A 23,671-nucleotide genomic window follows, 5' to 3' on the forward strand; every position below is an offset into this window, starting at 1 on the left:
GACATATTGCTAACATTAAAGAGATGTTACACATAAAATGAAACTTGATCTTACACCAAACTATTCTCGGTAGTTTTGTTTGTTTGTTTGTTTTTGCTGTTTTTAGGGGAAAGGTTAAAGTAGAAACTTTTATTTTTTCATTACTGGTCTTTTTTGTTTGTTTGTTTGTTTGTTTTCCAATCATCGTGTTCTCAGAAACAAGAGCAAAGATCATTTAATGTAAAAAGTGAGAATATGTTTAACATCAAAGTCTCCTCAGTATTATTTCATTCAAACTTTCAGTTTTATTATTATTTGAGTAGCAATCAAATAAACATGATTCAAAATCATTTCTACATTTCTAAAAGATTAGGAGTATAGCAAACCAGAAAGTATTAGACAGATCATTAAGGAAACAAAACTATATTTTAATCATTAAGGAACTTATTCAGAAAATATTGACTGAACATTCACCATACATCTGGTACTACTAGAAGCACTGCAGATACAAAGATGAATAAAAACTGAAATGGACCCTAATGGACATTACTGCTTAGAGAGACAATTAAAAAAACAAACAAACAAAAACTTAAATAATTACCAATTTGGATCACTGCTCCGAAGGTAATATAGGAGTCTCTAATTCAGAATAACAACTGTGGGTGGGCTGTCTGATTTAAACAATACAGTCAAGCATGGCTATTCTGGCAACTGACCTTCACAATGAGATCTAAGGAATGAACATAACGCACTGAGCTGAGGAAGGAAACAGAATACAGAAATACACGTAGGTGGGAATAAAGATAAAGACCCATGAACTGAAGCAGTGTGAGAGGTCAAGAGGAATGAAGGAGGTCAGAGAGGAAGAAACTAACCAGATGTATAAGGGCTCATAGGCCTTGATAGGAATACAGATTTTATTCTAAATGAATAATATTTTGTAATATTTTATATGCAAGTGGATGGGCATTTGAAAGCTCTTGTATGATTTAACATAGAGATCATGTTGTCCTCATTAAACAAAACTGAAAACACTGAGTCATTCATAAAATTAGAGTTTCATACAGAATATGTATAAAAAGCCCCAGTGTTTTGCTGTATTTTGCTATCTTAAGTATGCAGGAAATACCACTTTTTAGCAGTAATTATTTCTATCTCCTTAAGTATGAATACTATCAACCATATTTTTCAACTGAGGGCCATTATTAAGTAAAAGTCAACCAAAAGAAGGCTTCTTAAATTAGAATATTAGCATACTGAGATTACAGCACTCAGAATACTGATAATTTACATCTAATCCATGTATCTGTCTTCTTAATGGAATAAAAACAAAATATAAAATTAACTAAAATATTATAAATATTATAGTATAAGTATGTATAATATAGTTCCTAAAATTAAAATATTTTATTCCCATAATCTCATCCTTCAAAAGAGAGTCTAAATAATTCAATATAGTGATAAGGAAGTAGGATCTGGATGACTGGTATTAGTGATTATAAAGAGTCGATGGCAACATCCAAATATACATTTTATAAAAGAAAAATGAATTGATAAATAACATCCAAATTTAATCACCACAATTTAATTTACGTAATATAATTTCATTATAATTGCATCAAAGTTGCAATGGTAGGAAGGTGAATGGCTAAAGGAAGTTTTGTTAACCTAATAGACTGACCTTATGTGATTATGTGGCAGAAATTTTCAGAGCTCAACTTAAGGAAATGTAATAAAAAGCCCTGAAATGTGTAAGGCCTCAGCTCTATGATATCTAGTTCTTACAATTTACTTAAGGGAATAATTCAGAATTTGGGAAATGTCTACCTACAAGGACATGCATGCCAACATTATTTATGTATAGACAAAATATAAGTCAAACCTAATTGTCCACCAAAGGGGGATTGTTAAGTAAATGGCATTATGTTCAAGATAGTTTAGACAGTGATAAAAGCCATGTTACAAAGACATAGTCAATAATAAGAGGAAATGTAGGAGGTGTGATACATTAGGGAAAAGATCCAATATAACTTTTAACAAATCCGTTGTTATCAGTTTCAAATGATCCTGACTCTACCACTAATTAATCTTGTGATTTTGGAAAATATATTTATCTGAGTTTCAGATAACTCCTCTCTAAAATGATAATTGTGAAGATTAACTGAGATAATGTATTTGAAATATTTTGTGAGAGGCTGGTGCATGCATGTATAAGCATACAAAATATGTCAGCATCATTTTTTAAGTAAATATTTTTAAAGTACATATTTGTATTTTACTTTCTACTTTTAAAGTAAATATGTGTATAGAAATAATCAAAAAATATACACCAAAAATGTAAATCATGGTTGTATCTGGATAATAGGATTTAATATATTTCTCATTCTCATATTTCTTATGTCAAACATGTATATTTTGTGACAAAAAATGTTACTTTAATAAGTACCAAATAAAAAATAAAACTATATTACATATTATGTCAATGATTTCTACCAATAGTTTAAATGTATTTTTAAGGCAAAACAGTAAACATTCTTTTTGACTATTTTTGTTTATATCCAATGCTGCTTTGAAAAAACACATGCTTTCTAAAAGAATGAGATGAATAAATAATGCTTAAGTCATTACATTTTCGACCTTAATAATGTTTGGTTTCTTTTATATCTGAATCCCTAAGGATCAAAGGATGCCAAGGCAGACAGGTAAATACTTTGGTTTACTTGATTTTTTTTTTTTTTCTATTTGTTATAGTTTCCATCTTAGCTTAGCTAGAAATTGAAGAAAAAAAGTTATATTTGTATTCATTAATTTTTTACAGATACTAAAGGAACTGTACTTGTGTTCAAAATGCTAAAAGCATTTGTTCTTCCACTCAGCTATATGTGCTGGTAATTAAAGAATGTGAGAAAGTCAGAGAATATTGTTTTTGTCCAATTCTTCCAAACAACAGGATAATGAGACTTCTGGCAAAAACTGTATTCTAAGTTATTCCTGTATTCAGCATACCAAATAAATGTAGTGAATATCAACAATAGGTAGGAAGAATTACATGAAAATGTAACATTGGCAGTCTTAAAGCTCTTGAGAGAAATATGTTGCTTGAACCTTTGCATGCCACCTTTTCCTTTAAAAAATATTAAAACCTTAGTTAATTTACATGGTTCATATTTGGTTAAGCAATAAATATTCACCTATTTTAATTAGTGAGTTTAAACAGCAGGCATTCTTTCCCAATTCAAAAAATGTCCAATCACCCTAGCAGCAGTAATAATAACATTTTATATGACACAGAAATGCATGAGATAACCTTATCTATCATTATACCCGTGATAATGTGATGATTCAAAGCAAGTGTGACTAATGTTAACAATGGCTTCAGCACCCTCTGTTTCACCATTCCACTTCATATTCCAATGTGGAAAGAAAGGACAAATAGCTTTGTTTCTCCTGCTCTAGATTTTTAAGCACGCTACCTTCTTATATAATATAGTCAGTGCTGGATAATCAATGAGAAAGGAAACAGAGCTAAAGGAAGTCCACAAACTAATATGAATAAAAAATTTTATCTTCCCACAGGAAATTTTGTCACAGACATTGGAAGTAACAGAAACTGTCAGATTTGGATTTTCCCCATATTTACCTAAACGTAACTTTAAAAGCAATGCTTTCTTACTGTTAATGACATGGTAAGAGTCTTGTGTAATTTACAACTAGATAACATATCCTAAAACATATATTTCTAATTGAAAAGCAAGACAGATTTATGGTTGGCTTACAAGAATCCAAATGTTTACTTTCTGAACATTTTTCACATGATTGGAATAAGACTAATAAACGTGTACCATTTTGCCATTTAATGAATAGAATTTCACTTGGTGGGGGAGATTCTGATAGCATAATGACCTGAATATAGCTACTTTCCTCTGCTGCCATCTCCTTGCTTCTCCTGAATCAATCAATCAAGCCATTTGCCTCTGCTGAGTCAATCACCTACTAGAACCTCTGGGCAACCCATCTATTAAGATCTGCATTTAAAGTGCTAGGGCTGCCATAACAAAGTACCACAGACTGGGTGGCTTAAAAAACAGAGATTTATTTGCTCACAATTCTGGATGCTAGAAGTTCATGTTGTCAGAAGGGCTGGTTTCTTCTGAGGCCTTTCTCCTTGGCTTGTAGATGGCCATCTTTTCCCTGTGTCTTCACATGGTCTTCCCTCTGTACTTGTCTATGTCCTAAACTCTTCTTATAAAGACACCAGTCACATTAGATAAGGGCCCACCCTAATGACCTCATTTTAAAGTAATTACCTTTTTAAAGAACCTATCTCCGAGTATAGTCACATTCTGAGGAAGAGGGCTGGGTTAGGTCTCCAACATACGAATTTGGAGGTGGGGGGGGCGAGGGGAGACACAATTCAGCCCATAGCAAGATCCAAGAGGAAAAAATTTTCCAGGTCTTCCTTCCCCAATGGGACAAAACATTTACTGGAATTTGTATGGAAACCCAGTATGAGAACTCAAAGGTGGAAAATCCAGGAAGAGTTAGCATCTAGTATCTATGGTACCCAACCCCAACCCCAAGGTGAAGGCAGTTCTCTGTAAGGCTCTTTGACCTCAAAAAAGTCAAGATGGATGATTTCAGCAACCTGTTCTCTGTGTGCGCTGGGAAAGTGGGAAAGGGCTAATGATGGGGCACTTTGGGGAAATAGGAGTGAATACGATATGACTGGGGTTTTTTTACTGATCTAGCAACTTTTCTGTATGTTTGAAATTATTTTAAAATTATTTTTTTAATTAAACCAATCTAAACAAAATTCCAGAAGGAACTAAGTAAGTAGGATGAGTTTCCCTTGCTCTAGAGGCTCAGAATGTGCAGGGAGACCCCAGGTCAGAGGACTGGCAGAAAGCTCTGTTACAACATGGACCCAAAGAATCCTTTGCCTTTCAACCCTTGTGGGATTCCTGCATTAGGTGTATTTCAGTAACCAGACTATAGCCCCATGATAGACAGAAAAATTTTAAGTCCAGAGAAAAGACCAAGGAGAATGATCAGAAGATCCTCTTTTTAAACAGAACATATAAAGGAGACAGGTAAACTCATGAACAACAACAACAAAAAAAGAAATGAATCCGGGGGTAAAATAAAATAAAATCATGAGTTTCTATGAACAAAAACTTAAGGAGATGAATTAAAGGAGAGGGTTTTCATTGTGGATATCTGAATTATCAGCCTGAAAGTCCAAATATGTATTTTACTTGACAAATAATAATACTGCTTATGTTTTAAAATCCAGTTTATAAGTTTTAAAGAGAATCATTAAGAATTACTAAAGGAAGTAGATAATGAATAGGGTAGTTTTTATTATTTTATATAGTAACAACTTCATTTAACCATTTAAAATAACTACTTTAAGCATATTTAACACACTGTTCTCATCATTGATAGGGCAAAACTGTCCTTCAGGTATACATATGCAACGGAATATTACTCAGCCATTAAAAAGAATGAAATAACGCCATTTGCAGCAACATGGATGGACCTAGAGATTATCATACTTGGTGAAGTAAGTCAGAAAGAGAAAGACAAATACCATATGATATCACTTATAGGTGGAATCTAAAATAGGACACAAATGAACCTAGTACAAAACAAAAACAGATTCACAGATACAGAGAACAGACTTGTGGTTATCAAGGGGGAGAGGAGTGGGGAAGGGAAGGATTGGGAGTTTGGGATTGGCAAATACAAACTATTATACATAGGATGGATGAACAACGAGGTCCTACTGTAGAGCACAGGGAACTATATTCAATATCCTGTGATAAACCATAATGGAAAAGAATATGAAAAAGAATACATATATATTTAAGTCACTTTGCTGTAGCAGAAATTAAAACAACATTGTATATCAACTATACTTCACTAAAATTTTTTTTTAAAAAACTGTCCTTCAACCTGTGTCTCTCAGTGAGTACTGTTTTTTGTATTTGGGTATATATTCTTGATAACTCGATTATTTCCTTTCAACTTCTAATTGCCTTTATAAACATTAATCTTTCTTCTCTAATTAAAACTGAAAAAAAATACTATCAAAACTCCTCAGCCTTACTGGTTCTAACTCCAATTCTTTTTTTCCCCCACTCCCAACTTCTCATAAAGAGAAAAGAGCCAGTTCCTTACAAGAAAACATGCCCATAAGTTATGCTGGATAACTTACTGAGAACCTCTTTGATAATGAGAACTAAATATAATGGAATGATTTCCTATGACCAGAAAAGAAAACTAAAGCAACTGAGTCAGGATCTAATACACAAAATCAAAATATCTAATTCAGCAATACTTGAACAGGTAATACCACAAAGGGAATCAGAAGAGGATATACCAATGTCATCAAGGGCACATTAGGTGGACCCTGGTCTTTCATTGGTCAATGTCAGTTGAATATTATCCAATTTTTAAACATTAGCTGTACCATACATACGATTCATATGATTGGCGTTTATATAAGCTCCCAAGAGCCTTTTGGAGCGCACGCTTTCTTAAAATGCATACATTATTTTCCTTTGTAAACACTGTCACTAAATGGAGAGGTGGGAAATTACTATTGTCACACAAACACAACACAAATGTATTCTGCCAGCCCGACTACTTACGTGGCTATAAAACACTGGCAGATCGCAGGGCTAATTCCTCCCGTGTGTGTGCGGCTGAGAGGAAAAGTATGGCCTGCCTTGACAGAAACTGCCTTTATGTCTTTAAACTGTCCTCCTTCCAGTATTTATTCAGTGTGCCTTCCACGCAGCTGAGAAATGCTGTTTCAAATCAGCAAGCGTCTCTGAATCCCTTCAGGGAGAGCAGCTGAGGACCTTCGAGGTGACTCACACGTGGTGACTTTTCTCAAGACGGGCATTAGGTGCCACTTGCTGCTTCTCAACGTGCTGATTTAGCTTCCAACAGCAATGGGGCAATTGGTGTGAAATGTGAGCTAAGGACCAGACACTACCATTTAGTGAAGGGAAATTTGATCACGGAATGGCAGCAACAGTAAGCAGCCCTGATTCTCCTGGCCAGATGACTGGCAGACATTTGGCATCACTGAAATTAAAGAAAGAGCTACCCTCCTCCAAATTCCCAAAAGATAACATCACTTTCAAATTATAAAGCTCCAGTAAACAATTATGTGGGGGGAAAGGAATGACGGTGAATACACTGAGTACCTATAAATTTGAGGAAGAATGAAAAGTCTAGGAGTTTACATAGGTTCTTTGTATTTTGCTACATGAACTCAGCTGGCCTCCATGTTTTACCTTCCCTATTCCCATGATGCCCCTCTCCATCCTCTAATGGAGTAAGTGTTTTTGTCCTTTAACTATATACCATACCCTGCATTTCTTGCAACATAAGAAAGACAGACTGCCACATGCAGCACCTCATTTGTATGTGTCTGGAGTCCTGGAGTCCCCGTTCTCCTACAAATAACCCATGAGAGCACATTTGGAGGTTCTAGCAGGAGAGTGCAGCTACTCTTGAAACCTTGACCAAAGAAAGGTCCGCCTCTTTCAGGGAAGGTCATCCTCTTCTACCCAGTGCACAGCTTCAGGGGTGACACACTTGGAGCCATGAGGGAGATGGGGACACCACCCAGCCCACGAGATCAGCGGAACCAACCCTGGTGATCACTGGGGTGACAGCTGTCCACAGCCAGATGGACCTCACATCCAGTTTCTCACTATTTGTAATTGAAAGTTGGTTAATTTAAGAATACCTTAGGTTCAGAAATGCAAATAATCTACTTAGCTCAGCATCTTTGCCTTTAACCTATGTTTAGGAGCTAGTAAAATTTACTCCTTGAAATACCAAGTGAGGAGCACAGCATCAAAGAAAAGTTGTTGATTTCATCAGTTACAATAAGACACTGAATATCTACGTGGTATTTAAGCTCAAGTTTAGAAATAAGAACCTTTCTAATTAATTTTGATCTTTAGGCTACGACTGTCTGTACATGTTGTACTATCTAGACCAGAGTTTCCCTAAAACGCTCCCAAACTGCATTCACTTATTGGTGTAAAAGCCCCAGCACAGTGTGTGGCTTGTAGATACTCTAAAATTGTTGGTTTTCAGATATAATCCCAAGTAATTACACTGAGCTTAATAACACTGTTGGATCTTATGATCTCTGTCTTCATCAGCAGACAACCACATTGTTATGTAAATACTTAAGGCCTGAAGAATAACGGTAAGTCTAGAGAATAGAAAGGCTAGATCCTCTCTCCTTTGTTCCCTCCATTCCGCCCTTCTTCTCTTTCAGTCCTTTTCTCCTTTTACATACACTGTAATTAAAATTAAAATAAGCTATCATTACCACTTCTTTTGTACAGCACATCTTATATAAAATAAAACACAATAACATATAACACTATTTTGGAAACAAAAATATCAACCTAGAACTACATGACCTTGGATAATACACTTAAAACTTTCTAATTCTATACTTCCCCATCTTATCACATTATATGATAATAACAAGACGATATGGGTCAAAGGAGGAGGAGGAAGAGGAGGAAAAGTGGAAGAAAAAGAGCAGGAGGAGTAAGTGAAGAGAAAGAGGGAAGTTATTAAATGGAATAATACATGTAAAATACTCAGCGGAGCGCGGGACACATAATAAGTGCAGAAACACTATTATAAAACTTGGCAAAACGGGGGCTTCCCTGGTGGCGCAGTGGTTGAGAATCTGCCTGCCAATGCAAGGGACACGGGTTCGAGCCCTGGTCTGGGAAGATCCCACATGCCGCGGAGCAACTAGGCCTGTGAGCCACAATTACTGAGCCTGCGCGTCTGGAGCCTGTGCTCCGCAACAGAGGCCGCGATAATGAGAGGCCCGCGCACCGCGATGAGGAGTGGCCCCCACTTGCCGCAACTAGAGAAAGCCCTCGCACAGAAACGAAGACCCAACACAGCCATAAATAAAAAAATAAATAAAATTTAAAACAAAAAACAAACAAAAAAAAACTTGGCAATGAAATGGATCTGGGTTCAAATCCTTGGGGAAAATATCTCTACAAAAGAGTAATAATATATCAGTGGAAGTATGTTGTGAGAATTAAATAAATAAATGCAAATAAAGTCCTTAGCACAATGCCTAGTATATCGTAAGCACTTAATAAATTGTTCCTACTATTATCCTTCTACATTAAGGTGGCACATAATGCTATTTTCAAAAGCAATTTAACATTTAAACCAGAGATGTCATCACTCTCTACTGAGAAAACGTGAGAATCAATTTCATTTCAAAAGATATAATTAGTAAGTCAAAATATACTTATTAATAAAGGCATCATAAATTATACACTTGATTAATCTATTTTGATCTCTCAAGTTTAAAAAATGCCTATTTAAGAGGGGAGAGTTGATGTATACGAAGTTATTTAATGAAAATGAACATTTCTGCAAGAGAAAAACTCATTACTGTGAACTAACTGCAAGCAAAAATGACTACTGAACATCCACATTTTAAAGAAATATCCCAAGCACATAAATATCATACTGGATGATTTATTTAATTATTTTCCTTTTTAAGAGGTCATATTATGTTGCTATGCTGGGGAAAAATATGGCACAGTCAGTGATATATAGGGCAATAAATTCTCTGTAAAACCTCTTGGAGAAAATGAGTCATTATTATTTACTATTGGACTTTTAAGTCGGCCGACCTAGAATTCCTCATAAAAGACAGTGTAAATAATCAGAGGTGATTGGTTTCTCAGGCAACAATAGACCAACATTTCTAGGAGTAGCTGTAATTGAGAACTAATGAGTCCTGGGACTAAATGAATAAATTAACCAGAGACAGTCTCTTGTAACTAATGCCTTGGCTGTCAAGACGTAACTTGGTTTTTGCTCTTAACTGGGCCTTGACGGTGTCAGTTGCCGTAGAATACAAGGTCTGTGGGCAGCAGGATCACTTATCCACAGTGTAGCATGTTGGCATGCCACCTGTGGCTGAGATAATGCATGCAAGATAGAGCATGTGAGCTGGTATGTGTAATCAGCAACTGCAACTCCTAGGCTGCATTTTTTTTAAATGAATCTAGAAGACAGATGTTTGCCCCAGCCAGCCTGTTAATTTTGAACTGATTATGTTGCCAACAGCAAAGGCACTAATCTGTAGAGAACAGTATGAGTTTTTGACATTATTATAATAATTAAAAATATATCTATCATTTAAAATTAAACGGCATGGTTCTGTCCTGCGGACCCATATTTAACTTACTATACTGGGCCAAATGCAACCTGGTCACTCCTACCTAAGTCTATCAGAAGCCTTGCTATTTAAAAACAAACACAGAAAAGGGTGAGAAGAAATTAGTAGAAAGATTAAAGATTTCTATTTCCTTAAAAGAAAAATATAAATAATGCCCCATATGCCTTTTGACCATTCCATTTTACATGACTTCATTCTAATAAATAATCAAAAGTTTTCCCATAAATAAAAGTGTGCTATAGGGCTTCCCTGGTGGCACAGTAGTTGAGAATCTGCCTGCCAATGCAGGGGACACGGGTTCGAGCCCTGGTCTGGGAAGATCCCACATGCCGTGGAGCAACTAGGTCCGTGAGCCACAACTACTGAGCCTGCACGTCTGGAGCCTGTGCTCCGCAACAAGAGAGGCCGCGATAGTGAGAGGCCCGCGCACCGTGATGAAGAGTGGCCCCCGCTTGCCGCAACTAGAGAAAGCCTTCGCACAGAAATGAAGACCCAACACAGCCCTTAAACACAGCCCTGAAATTAATTAATTAATTTTTTTTAAAAAGCCCTTTCTTTAAAAAAAAAAAAAGTGTGCTATACATAATATTAATATTGTCTGTATTAAAAAATATAGAAAAAAAATATAGAAATAAACTAAATGTCAATAGGAGACTGGTTAAATAAACAATATATTCATATATACAAAGCCATTAGAAAGAATTATATATTCATATCCAGTGACATAAAAATCTCCTTGAAATATTGATAAGTAACACACACACACACACACACACACACACACATGAGTCCTAAAGGGTAGTCACCACACTATAAAAGGTAGTTTTTTTCTGGATGGTGAACTTTTAGGGAATTTTTTGTTTTCATTTTATAATACATTTTATATTGTTTAAATTATTTACAACAAGGATATATTTGTGTATCTAGCGACATAAGTATAAAATATATCAGAATCATCTAACATACAACCCACAGAGAATAAAGCAGTTCTCACTGTAGTTGGATCACATGCCAATAAAAATGGCTGACTTGCAGTTATACTGTGCTTTATCAGAGCACACCTTTATAAAAGTACCACCTTTGATGCCAGTCTCTATGTTTTAAGAAAAGTTGAAGAATAAATATTTGATAATTTCCAGAATACAGAAATAAAAATGGAATAGAAAATATTTCTATGTAGGAAAGTTAAAGAAATTAGTGTTCATTAGGTTATGGAGCTACAGCATACTGTCAAAAAGCATAGGCTTTAGAAGAGTCAGGGATACCTGGGTTGAAAATCTCTTCTACCTGATACTCTGAGATGGCTCAACCTTATTGGGTAACGCCTCTGATTTTTAGACACAACCTACAACACACCTACCTCATAAAACTGTCCTGAAGATTAAATGTGAGAATGTGTGTAAAGCATTTAACACAATGTCTGGCAATAATGATTGCTTAGCAACTGAGAATCATCATTATGTATCTGCCAAGAACACTCAGCTATGATGAGTTGATGATGGCTCCTACCACCCCCAACTTCACCCCCTCCAAAACACACAGACGCAATGAGATATTCGTGTAAGGATAACGCCAATCAAATTTCAAAATATAAAGGGAAAGGAAAATAAAACAAGTTTCACTAGACAAGTATATGGATATTAGAAATAATTTCCTGAATACTAAGCTAAGCAACAATAATGGGGTATGACAATTGTGCAAGCTTCATCACCAAAATATTTGAGAAAAGAACAGCTAACTCCTTAACCTGGGTGGTTTAGACATTCACCTGCCTGAGAAAAGAGGATCAGAAAAATGAATTCCCAAATTCCTTCAAGATTCATGATTCTATGATGCTTTAATTAAATTTTAAATTATCAGGGCATTCCATCATTCTCCTGGTAAACTGTGTCAGGGGATTTTAAGCAAAGCACAGAGAGCTCATCTTTGCAAATGTAGTTCTTGATTTTATAAGGTCTAAAAAAAATTTTTTTTTTAAATATGGAGAACAGATTCAAAAGAACTCCTGTATATACCAAAAACAAAAACAAAAACAAAAGCTGGATGGCACTGGGTATCTCACAAAGGACTTCTGCCTGCATGTTCTCCATTAAAGTTAGAAAATGAATTCAGAGGAAGGTTGAGAGTTTATGGATTTCTGAGGACAATAAGGGGTTAGTAAGGAAAGGGGAAAACTAAACATCCAAAGGTTAAAAGAAATGAAGTTAATAACATTTAAGAATCAGACCACCATTTGAAGTTGAACTCTCTAAATAGCTAAAACAGTGTTTACCTTTATCAAACACTACTTGATCAGACTGTCTCCAAATATACGGCATGTTATGAAGGGTTTATCTAAAGACTCCATTATGTAAATCAAAGATGGTGGCCTTGGATTAACACTGTTTCTCTATATTTATTTTTATGTAAACATCATTCACTACACATTCAGATCAGAGCATGTCTATTGCTCTGCTGGGTCAAGTCTGCAATTTTATAAAACAGAAGTGAAATGAAATATGAACTTTTTTTTTTTGCCTCATTTTGGGATTAACAGTCATCACAGGTTTTGTAGATTCCCAAGTCACCAGGTAAAGTTCAATGACTATCACTGTAGAAACAGCACTGTACACGTGGTTAAGAATCCCAAGTCCAATTCCAGTTCTGCCACTCATCACCTGGGTGCGGCAGCTGGCCAGCTTCATGGGTGTGGGGCTCCTACAGTTAGATAGGACCCTTCACCCAGAAGGACCCTTCACCCAGAAGGACGTCACAACTGGTCTAAAGCTCTGCTGCTGCCATCTTGAAATTCTTAATAACTTTTTAAGAAGTGCCCCACATTTTCATTTGGCACAAGGCACCACAGACTATGTAGTCATTACTGCCTATGTGAGCTTTGCAATTCACTTCATCTAACTCTCAATCTCTTCCATGTGATCAACAACCCAACAATCCCATTCCCGCAATTTTTGCAAATGTTGTGCTATCAGAGCATACCTTGTCTTTGTCAAATTGTCAACACAGTAATGCTGTTGTGGATACTTTCAATATTACTTCCTGATCCTAAAGAATTAAGCCAACTCAAGTCTATGAGAATCTGATTTCCAAAAGAGATTTCTTTTAGTAGAGACTATCAATGTTGCCCAGAACCTTTCCCCGTCTCAACACCTTCCATTAGAACACGACGTGCACTTTACCATTAATTGTATTCTCTGTCTTCAAGGTATATTTGGCAGCTACCTTTTTTTCAAAAGTGACTTTGTTCAGTCATTTAGTGCAAACACTACTTCATGGAATGGGGGAGAGAGAAAGTACTGTGTAGCACAGAGGGATTTACAACAGGAGATGTTGTTTAAAAACACTTCACGGCTAACCTTTAAATAACATATTAATCAGAACAGAATGTTACAAAACTTAAAGTGCTGACTGTGGTAGCGAGAAGCAGCATTGCTACAGGTATATGCATCTGTTTTCTTCTTAGGGTAATTTAAGAGGTCCTAAACACAGCACTTAGTGTTTCTCCATCCCTTCTGCTTGGCCCCAAATTTTATAATTACTTTAGATTTAAAACCCATAAAGATGCTACTGAAGTGTGTAACTTGCGAGAGGAAATGTGCTGGTGTATCTGGAGATTTCCATTTAACACATTAGCAAATGGTATCAAAAAATATAGGCGTCTCGCATTTAAACCTGTCATCAACTTCAGAAAAATCATATGTTCTGAGTGAAAACTATGATATCATTTATTATGGTATTTATTTTGTTAAATGGAAAAAATACATCATGTTTGTATCCATCCACACCGCCATATACATATATGGGTTTGAATTCTTTACTATGGAAATTCCTTGAGCTTTCACTTTTTCATGTGTAAAATGAGGACACTTATACCTATTCTGCAGAATAAACATTGTGTTAGAAAGAACCTAGCAAACTGCTTGGACATTCAGTAAATGCTAACTATTCCTTTGTTCCTTACTATTAACACTCCAAAGACTTTCACTCTTCTCCATCTAAATAACCCACTCATTCATTCATACCTCAATCTTGTTATGACCCAGAACTCTTGATTTAATTTCTATCATTTAACATAATTTCTTGCTTCTCCATTGTTCCGTAGAAATGTATACTTTATACACATAAAAATGTTTGCTCCTGAACTCGTAATTCCTGACCATTATCAGATGCTACTTATCATGGTTCATGATTTCAAATATTTCAACCACTGTTGACTAATTCTTAAGTATCCCTGATGTTTATAAAATTTACTCTGATAAGTATTAATCCAAGATGGATTCAACAGTCCTTTCATTTTACTACTGTTCACACCATGCCAGGCCTTGTTAGAAAAAGCTGATTTGATTATGCATGCAATCATTATATTGAAGGAATGGGACTCTATATAAAAAGCCAAAGAGGGACTTCCCTAATGGTCCTGTGGTTAAGACTTCGCCTTCCAATGCAGGGGGTGTCGGTTCAATCCCTGGTGGGGGAGCTAAGATCCCACACACCTCATGGCCAAAAACCGAAACATTAAACAGAAGCAATATTGTAACAAATTCAATGAAGACTTTAAAAATGGTCCACATCAAAAAAAGTCTTTAAAAAAAAAAAAACAAAGTAAGCAACACTTTCCTTTCTCTCCTCCGCTTCTTCAAAATGAATTTTCTCTAGACTTTCTTCCCTAAAACTCCTATTAAATCTTGAAAAGATCTTGACACAGACACCGGCTGGCTGGATCCACATTTTAATTAAGAGTACCACAATTCAGTACAGAGAGGCGATGACCCAGCTACAAACTCCATCTCTTATCCCCCCTTGCAGCCAAGCGTTACCCAGTGAGATGAACACAGAAGTACCAGAATGGGATTTCTGGAAGTCTCCTGAGCTACCTACAGCCAGGTTTCTTGTTTTCAGAGAAAATGAACCTGCAATCTGTTTTAATCACTCTTTACTTGGCTGGTATTAATCATATTTGAACACAACTTCAAGCCTACAGGTCCCATAACTTTTCCATTCACCTTTGTATATACAATTTTTATACCTAAAAACTGTCTCAGTTAATCAAATATTGAATTTCTTCAACCTGGATAAGTTTATATCCTCAGAGAGATTTTGGGCTAATGATACACACACACACACACCCACACACACACACAATTTTCAGAGAGCTTGTTCAACCTCACTTTTAGAAAAGGAGGGTATTTTATATCTTCTGTTTTTTCTCAATGTTAAGAAGGCTCTTGATTTATTTATCAGTCATTTCACTTATCCAAAGTAGACTCTTTTCACTTTTTCTTTGCTCTCCAAATCACTCCCATGGCCCCTTCACTCTTTGCATAAATATCAACTTGTACTTTACCAAGAGAAAAGTTGTCATCTAGTGCAACTCTCAAATTTTCTCTATCTGCAAACTCAATTGTCTCTATTCATATTTAATATCCCTTTTGTCTCAAGTGAAAGATACCACCATCTTTTCAAAGATAAACTGCATGACTCTGATCTTCTCTGTGTCTGTTTTTTTGAGAATCAACCTTCAACATTCAGATTTTTCCTATTTTCAAATTTCACAGATTCCTTCCCTTCTGTCTGTAAGCATACTTATATGTCCTTCATTCTTAAAAATAAACAAAAAAGAAAAAATAAGTCTTTAGTAGTATTCCGTACTTCTCTTTCACTGTCGTACCAAACTTCATAAAAATGCAGACACATTTCTTGCCAGTTTCTCATTTCCTAATCACTCTTTAACACTGTAGTCTTTACTCAATCCAACACAGATTCTACTGAATCTGTTCTCACAAAAGTAAACCAATGGCTACTAATACACAAATACAAGACAGTTTTAATTCTTTGAGTCTCTGAAGAATTTCACATTTTTTTCCTGGATCTCTTCATCACTTCTTTGGACCTAATTTTCAGATTTCTAGAGGTGAAGGCCAGGACTCTACATTTTTAGCAAATTGTATAGGCACTTTTGACACACATAAAAGATACAGAACTACTGGAAATAAGGGCTGAAGTAACACGAGAAAACAATTGGATTAAACAATAATCTAGTTTTAGGAAAACAAACCCTACTTTAATTGTTATTTTAAAACATTTGTCATCTTCTCCTTTTCATTAACTAATCCTAAACTAAATATCAAGGTTGAATTAAGAGATGGAGTATATTACAATATTTAAAGCTTCATAATAGACGGGAGCAGTTTTAATTAAAGTTACCAGGACAACCAGAGGGAGACAGGATATACCATAATTGAAAAAGTGTCACTAGAAAAAGCTGTTTATGATAACCTTGATCCTGTTTCCTTTGAGCAAAATATCTAGAGACCTCCATGTACTCAGCAGGTCCCCTTGGCTGGGCTGGTTGGTGAATAATGAGACCACTGGTTTCATTCACCTCCATCGTTCTGGAGGCACCACTGGAGGCTGCATTGTTTTATTGAAAAGCTTTCTCCTATAAACTGTTCATTAACTCCTGCAGATTTTTCAGCCTAGTTCAGGCTACAATAAATGTTAATAACAATGTTAAATAATTTTTTTCTTCTTTGCTTCCAAACATTGATTTGAGATCATTTAAAAATAATTCAACAATATTAGCAGGATAATCATCATACTGAGACAGTTTCTAACACACAGAAAAAGCAAGTGTCGGAAAAATAGTCATTTACAGATCTAGCTTTGAAATAAAGGGCTGAAATTACCAGTGTGGGCTTAGAGGGAAAAAAAGAAAATAGATTTGGAAACAGAAGTCCTAAAATTGAATTCCACCACTACTTCAGGTTATCTATACAGTCTTCAGCAAGAACCTTGGTCCCCTCTGAATTTTCCTAAGTTACAAAACAAGAGTAAATACATTTTCTTAATGTGCCTAGGTCATAGATTTCTGGAAGAGCCTAATGTATATGAATCATCAGAATCATAACGTTTTTGTACAGTCACAAAAACAAAACAAAGCCAAATAAACAACTATTTGAGTGCAAAGTCTGTTTTGCTAGCAAAGGGATGGTTTTAGTGCAAAAGCAAGTGATTTTTTTTTTTTTTAATCAATTTCTCTTTCAGCTCTTCCTAAGGCTGGTTTGATGGAGCAGATCAAAGACCATGGCACAAAATGAATGTGAATAAAAAGTCAAAATAAATGCTGAAATCGAAAAAGAAAATATTGGTCAAAGTAGTTTAAACATATAACTAACACAAGGTAAGCATAAAGCAATGAAATAAGTGGTATTTTAGTTTTTAATCAACAGGCTATAAAAGGCAGAATTAAAATTTTAATGTCCAAATACATAAAAACTGTGTACATGCATGCACAAAAAAATTATTGCAGATACTGGAGTAATCATTCTACTAAAAAAAATAATCTCTAGTTCATCTTCTTTTTAATAAAGCTGAATTATTAAACAAACTGTTATGTAATTTATTTAGTACATATGTAAGAAAAAACAGTTCTACTTACTTCTCTTTCATAGATTTTATATCTATAATATATTTTCAAAGGTATCTTAGGTTGAGAACCTTGATGCTAAAGAACAGTAACAGTTTTAAGTCTTCACATTCAAATAAAAATGACATTTTTTTCAGTACCGTATATTTTATTTCATTGAATCATTTTTTGAAAGTGCTTCATTGATATAGGATTCACTGACAAATTCATACCCTTCCAGAATATTCTATCAACTGCCACATCCAATTCTTAATCAGTCTGAATGAACAGTAGTTTACAGCATACTACTTAGCCTTTGTTTCTTCCTAGTTATGATTATACACTTCTTTAGACCGAAGGATATATTTGTGTAATAGGTAAGAATGAGAACTTAAAGTTGGACACACCTGAATTTGAATCCTCTTACATTCTTACTACTCAAAATATAGTCTTTGTACCAGGACCATCACCTGGGAGCTTATTAGAAATGCAGTATCTCTGACCAGATCTACTGAATAGAAATCTGCATTTTAACAAGAGCCTGGGGTGAACCAAATGCACATTAAAGTTTGAGAAACACTGGCCTACATTGCTTGTTAAATACATTTCCTTGGGCAATTTAAAGGAATCCTCAAAGACCCAGCTTCCTCATTGAAAAATGAGACTAATAATGGTGTCTAGAGCACAGCATTATTGTGAGAAATAATCAGATAATGCTACTTGGTAAACACTCAGTAAGATCTAACTGGCATTAAATTTTATCATCTACCTCAAATTTGTATATTCAAGATATTTTCCAATATATTTATTTATGTAATTACACTGGTACCCCACTCAGATAAATTAAAGCTCCTTTAATCCAGAAGTCTGTCTGAGTATAAGCCTCCAACAAAATAGAAGTAAATTAATAATGCCATCTTGCATTCATTTACAATACAATGCAGCACCTGTTTTTCAATTAGACTCAAAATATTTCTCTTCCAAATAATGTATTTTATTTTCATAGAATCAAAAAAGTTAAATAAAGAATCTAGTTTGAAAACAAACATGAATCCTTCTCCCTCACATAAAATCTAACTAATTCTACATTTAATTAGTCATTGTGTTTTCTGTGTTCTGCCACCACGTGCTTAAGATAGTCACTGATCGCACAGGACTCAAATAATGCACCAGGTGTCTAGACCTTTAATTCCAAATGATAAAAAAGAAAAGTCTCATTAGGCTCCCATTTTAATGCAATTAAGGCAAGATATATCCTACTTCATTCTATGACCTTTTTCAAAGGACTGTGATGTCCAGATTGCCTGCTTCCTACATCTGGAGAAAAAAATGTAAGCTGATAAAAATCAATATAAATGGAATCATTGTCAGTTGTCATTAGTGAATATTAATCACTTAAGTAGAAAGTACCTAATTTCTATTAGATAAACTTTTAATGAAAACATATTTACATCCATAAATGATGCTTTCAAAGGGTATTCACATATCCATAATTGAAGATAATAATGCTTTGAATCTTCCAGTCATGAAAGTTTACCTTACCATTTATACATTTCTTAAAAATTGTTTCATAGAAGACCTTAATAGACTTTTCTCCAAAGAAGACATACAGATGGCCAGCAGGCACATGAAAAAATGCTCAGCATTACTAATTACTAGAGAAATGCAAATCAAAACTACAATGAGGTACCATCTCGCACCAATCAAAATGGCCACCATTAAAAAGTCTACAAATAACAAATGCTGGAGAGGGTGTGGAGAAAAGGGAACCCTCCTACATTGTTGGTGGGAGTGTAAGTTGGTGTAGCCACTATGGAAAACAGTATGGAGGTTCCTCAGAAAACTCAAAACAGAGTTACCATATGATCCAGCAATCCCACTCCTGGGCATATACCCAGACAAAACTATAATTCAAAAAGTTACAGGCACCCCTATGTTCATAGCAGCACTATTCACAATAGCCAAGACATGAAAACAACCTAAAAGTCCACTGACAGATGAAGAAAATGTGGTACATATATACAATGGAATACTACTCAGCCATAAAAAGGAACAAAATAATGCCATATGCAGCAACAAAGATGCAACTAAAGGTTATCATACTAAGTGAAGTAAAGTCAGAAAGAGAAAGACAAATACCATATGATATCACTTACATGTGGAATCTAAAATATGGCATAAATGAACCTATCTACAAAACAGAAACAGACTCACAGACATAGACAACAGACCTGTGGTTGCCAAGGGGCAGGAGGGAAGGGAGAGGGATAGACTGGGAGTTTGGAGTTAGTAGAGGCAAACTATTACATTTAGAATGGATAAACAACAAGGTCCTACTGTAGAGCACAGGGAACTATACCCAGTCTGCTGGGATAAAGCATAATGGAAAAGAATAAAGGGTATATATGTGTATAACTGAGCCACTTTGCTGTACAGCAGAAATTAGCACAACACTGTAAATTAACTATATGTCAATTAAAACGAAATTAAGTGTTTCAACTTCTGGCAATATGGCATACCAAATATTCCAAAGGCCCCTCCTATTTCAACAAGATCCTGGATATTTTAAGAAACATAAAAATGTATAAGGGCCAAAAAAAAACAAGGACAATTTGTGAGTGCCAAGATATATATATTATACATTAAGCTAAAAATCTGAGCTGTAAGTGATAAGTAAACAGGGAATTCAGAGTTATCCTGGAACAAACACCTGTAACAGTGCTGAGATCTGTAGAATAAGAGGAGCTAAACTTCAGCTCCAGCACCATCTCTAACAAAAGACGCATAAGAACTTTATGAAGAAATTTTTAAACTTTATTAAATGGCATTAAAGTAGCTAAGTGGAAAGAATATCATGTTTATCAATAGAAAGACAAAATATCATAATGATATCAATTCTTCCAAATTTGGTCTGAGTCAACACAATACCATTCAAAATCCCAGTAAAGAATTTTTTGCATAATAGCATGCTGAATCTAAAGTTTAGATACAGTATGAAGGTTCAAGAATACTCAAGATCCTTTTGAAGAGGAACATGGTGAGAAGGTGTGTCTACCAGCTTGATAAACGGGCTTCACCGGGGGAAGGTAAACTACTTAATAAATGGCCCCAGGAAAACTGATTAGAAAAAAATTTAATTTGTATTGCAACTTAAAACTATATACTAAGGCTTCCCTGGTGGCTCAGTGGTTAAGAATCTGCCTGCCAATTCAGGGGACATGGGTTCGAGGCCTGGTCAGGGAAGATCCCACATGCCCTGGAGCAACTAAACCCATGCACCACAACTACTGAGCCTGCACTCTAGAGCCAGTGAGCCACAACTACTGAGCCCACGTGCCACAACTACTGAAGCCCGCTCACCCTAGAGCCCATGTTCTGCAACAAGAGAAGCCACCGCACTGAGAAGCCCACGCACCACAACGAAGAGTAACCCCCGCTTGCCATAACTAGAGAAAGCCGCACATAGCAACGAAGAACCAAAGCAGACAAAAATAAATAAATAAATTTATAAAATTATTTTAAAAAACTGTGTACTAATATTAGCTGCAGGTGGGTTAAATAAATCTGAAAGAAATGGAACCTTTTAGAATACTTAAAAATATTTATAACCTCAGGGTAGGGAAGGCTTTCTTAAACAAAACACACCCCAAAATACTAATAATTTTTTTAAAGTTGACTTTGCATCAAAATTGAGAACTTACTTTATCAAAATATACCATAAAGACAATGAAAAGACAAGTCACAAACTGGAAAAAGATATTTGCATCACATGTAACTTAAATAAATTACCATCAAGAATAGATAAGGGGCTTCCCTGGTGGCACAGTGGTTGGGAATCTGCCTGCCAATGCAGGGGACACGGGTTCGAGCCCTGGTCTGGGAAGATCCCACGTGCCGCGGAGCAACTAAGCCCGTGAGCCACAACTACTGAGCCTGCGCGTCTGGAGCCTGTGCTCCGCAACGGGAGAGCCTGCGACAGTGAGAGGCCCGCGCACCGCGATGAAGAGTGACCCCCGCTCGCCGCAACTGGAGAAAGCCCTCGCACAGAAACGAAGACCCAAAACAGTCAAAGATAAATAAATAAATAAATAAATTTATTAAAAAAAAAAAAAGAATAGATAAGTTACAAATCAATTTAAACAATTAAAATGTGCAAAAGGTATGAAGAGATATGTCACTGATGAGGAAACAAGAATGGTCAGTGAATATAAAATAAGATGTCCACCTCATTAGTAATAAGCAGAGGTACCATTTGGTACCCATTTGGTTACCTATAATTAAGAAGTCTGATATTGCCACTTATCGGCCAGAATATGGACCAATGCGGACTCAAATACTGCTAGTGGAGGTCTAAATTGATACAACTATTTGGGAAAATCATTGTCATACTTGTATAAAGGTGATTTTGTGAATACCCTACAGTCAGGTAATTCTACTGTCACGTACTGACCCTACAGATATTCTTGCACATGTGTACCAGGAGACTTGTTCCAAGAAAATGAAGCCATCCTGTTCATGGTAGCACCTATCTGGAAACAATCCAAATAATAATTGACCAGCAGGGAATAAATGAATAAATTAAGATATATCCTCAGAAAATAGTATTTTACCGTGAATAAAAATGAATTAAAGCTAAGCACAAACATCTAGATAAATCATGCAAACATAATGTTGACAGAAGAATGCAAGTGGCTGATGACTACATACAGCATAATGTGATTTTAATAAAGCTGATAAACAAGCACGCTAACACATGTTTAGCAAAACATTTATGTGAGGTACAGCTACTTTTAGAGAGCAAAGAAATGAGTAATGAAATGTCTAGCGTATTGGCTACCTCTGTCAGGGAGGCAGGGTGATGAGATAGGAAAGTACTACAAAGGCAGCTTTAAGGACGCTGGCAATATTCACGGGTTTTACACTGTATGATCGATTTAAACATGATTATTATGTATCATAACTTATAGATGTATAAAAAGATGTATGTAGCAATTAAATTACGATTTCTCTGTATTTAAATCACCTAATATAAAAAAATAAACTAATAATTAGATATAAGCTAACTCATTATTTGGTGCTCACAGTGAAATCATGATCTCATCTTTTATGAACATTATCATTGAACACAATTTCTCAGGGAAAGAAAGCATACTAAAGAAAACCTCCAAATAAAACATGAAAGATAAATAATAAATGAGTAATGGAAAATAATAAAATGAGCAGATACAATTTAAACTCACCACCAGGGCTTTGGATCTGTTGCTCAGAAGTTTCTCAATATCCCTGGCTGCAATTTCCACCAGCTGGCGTGCATTATTTGGTTCCACAGTATACAAATCTTGGTATTTCTCATAAATCTGTATGAAGGGAAAATAAAATTAATAAGAACAATAATTGCTTATTTGGCTCCTAAATGCTCATTAGAATGTATTTAAAACCATAAACAACTGATTTGAAGGGCAACCCCTTTCCTTTCTTCATCTTGATCTTTTCTGAGTTTAGGTGTGTCTGAAATATATATATATATATAAATATCAATTTGCTGTAAGACCACAAGCTCACCAAAATAGTGTGTCATGTTAACAGGTTGTAAAACATCTTGTACCACAGTGGTTTGTGTATGCAATTTTGTGACCTGAAGTTGTACCCCCAACCTCAAAACCTGGTATTAACTGCCTTCAGCATTTTAAAGAAAGAGGGAGGCCCTTCTAGAAAACAGAAGGAGGATTTAAGCACAGGAGGTCGAACCTGGAGGACGTGTGCAGTGAACAAAGGTCGGGGGAAGGGGAATGCGATACTGTGACGAGGGAGACTTGCACTTTTTCCCTCGCTGCAATCACTGAGGCTAAAGACTGTGCTGCTAAAGCTTTATGACCAGAAAGAGAGACATGGAGAATGAAACCCCTCACCTGCTCAGGTTCATCCTGGTGACCCAGGGAGCTTCATTTCACAGAGAAGAGGAAGGTCACTGAGCTCTACATTAAAGTTTGGTTAAAGCTTGTAACAGTATAAACATTTTTATTATG

The 23,671-nt window shown here is 35.6% G+C and overlaps 1 protein-coding gene across 9 annotated transcripts in view; it reads right to left on the reverse strand.

Moving 5' to 3' along the window:
* The window catches only part of CACNA2D1 (calcium voltage-gated channel auxiliary subunit alpha2delta 1), a 496,546-nt gene that overhangs the window by 360,808 nt on the left and 112,067 nt on the right, over window positions 1-23,671 (reverse strand). For all 9 annotated transcript variants that reach the window (XM_082399325.1, XM_082399323.1, XM_082399324.1 and 6 more), the window contains one exon: window positions 22,886-23,002. In XM_082399325.1, coding sequence (XP_082255451.1) covers window positions 22,886-23,002 — 117 coding nt within the window. The remainder of the gene's footprint in view (window positions 1-22,885; window positions 23,003-23,671) is intronic.

Source organism: Balaenoptera borealis, assembly GCF_965194805.1.
Source record: "Balaenoptera borealis genome assembly, chromosome: 7".
NCBI lineage: Eukaryota > Metazoa > Chordata > Mammalia > Artiodactyla > Balaenopteridae > Balaenoptera > Balaenoptera borealis.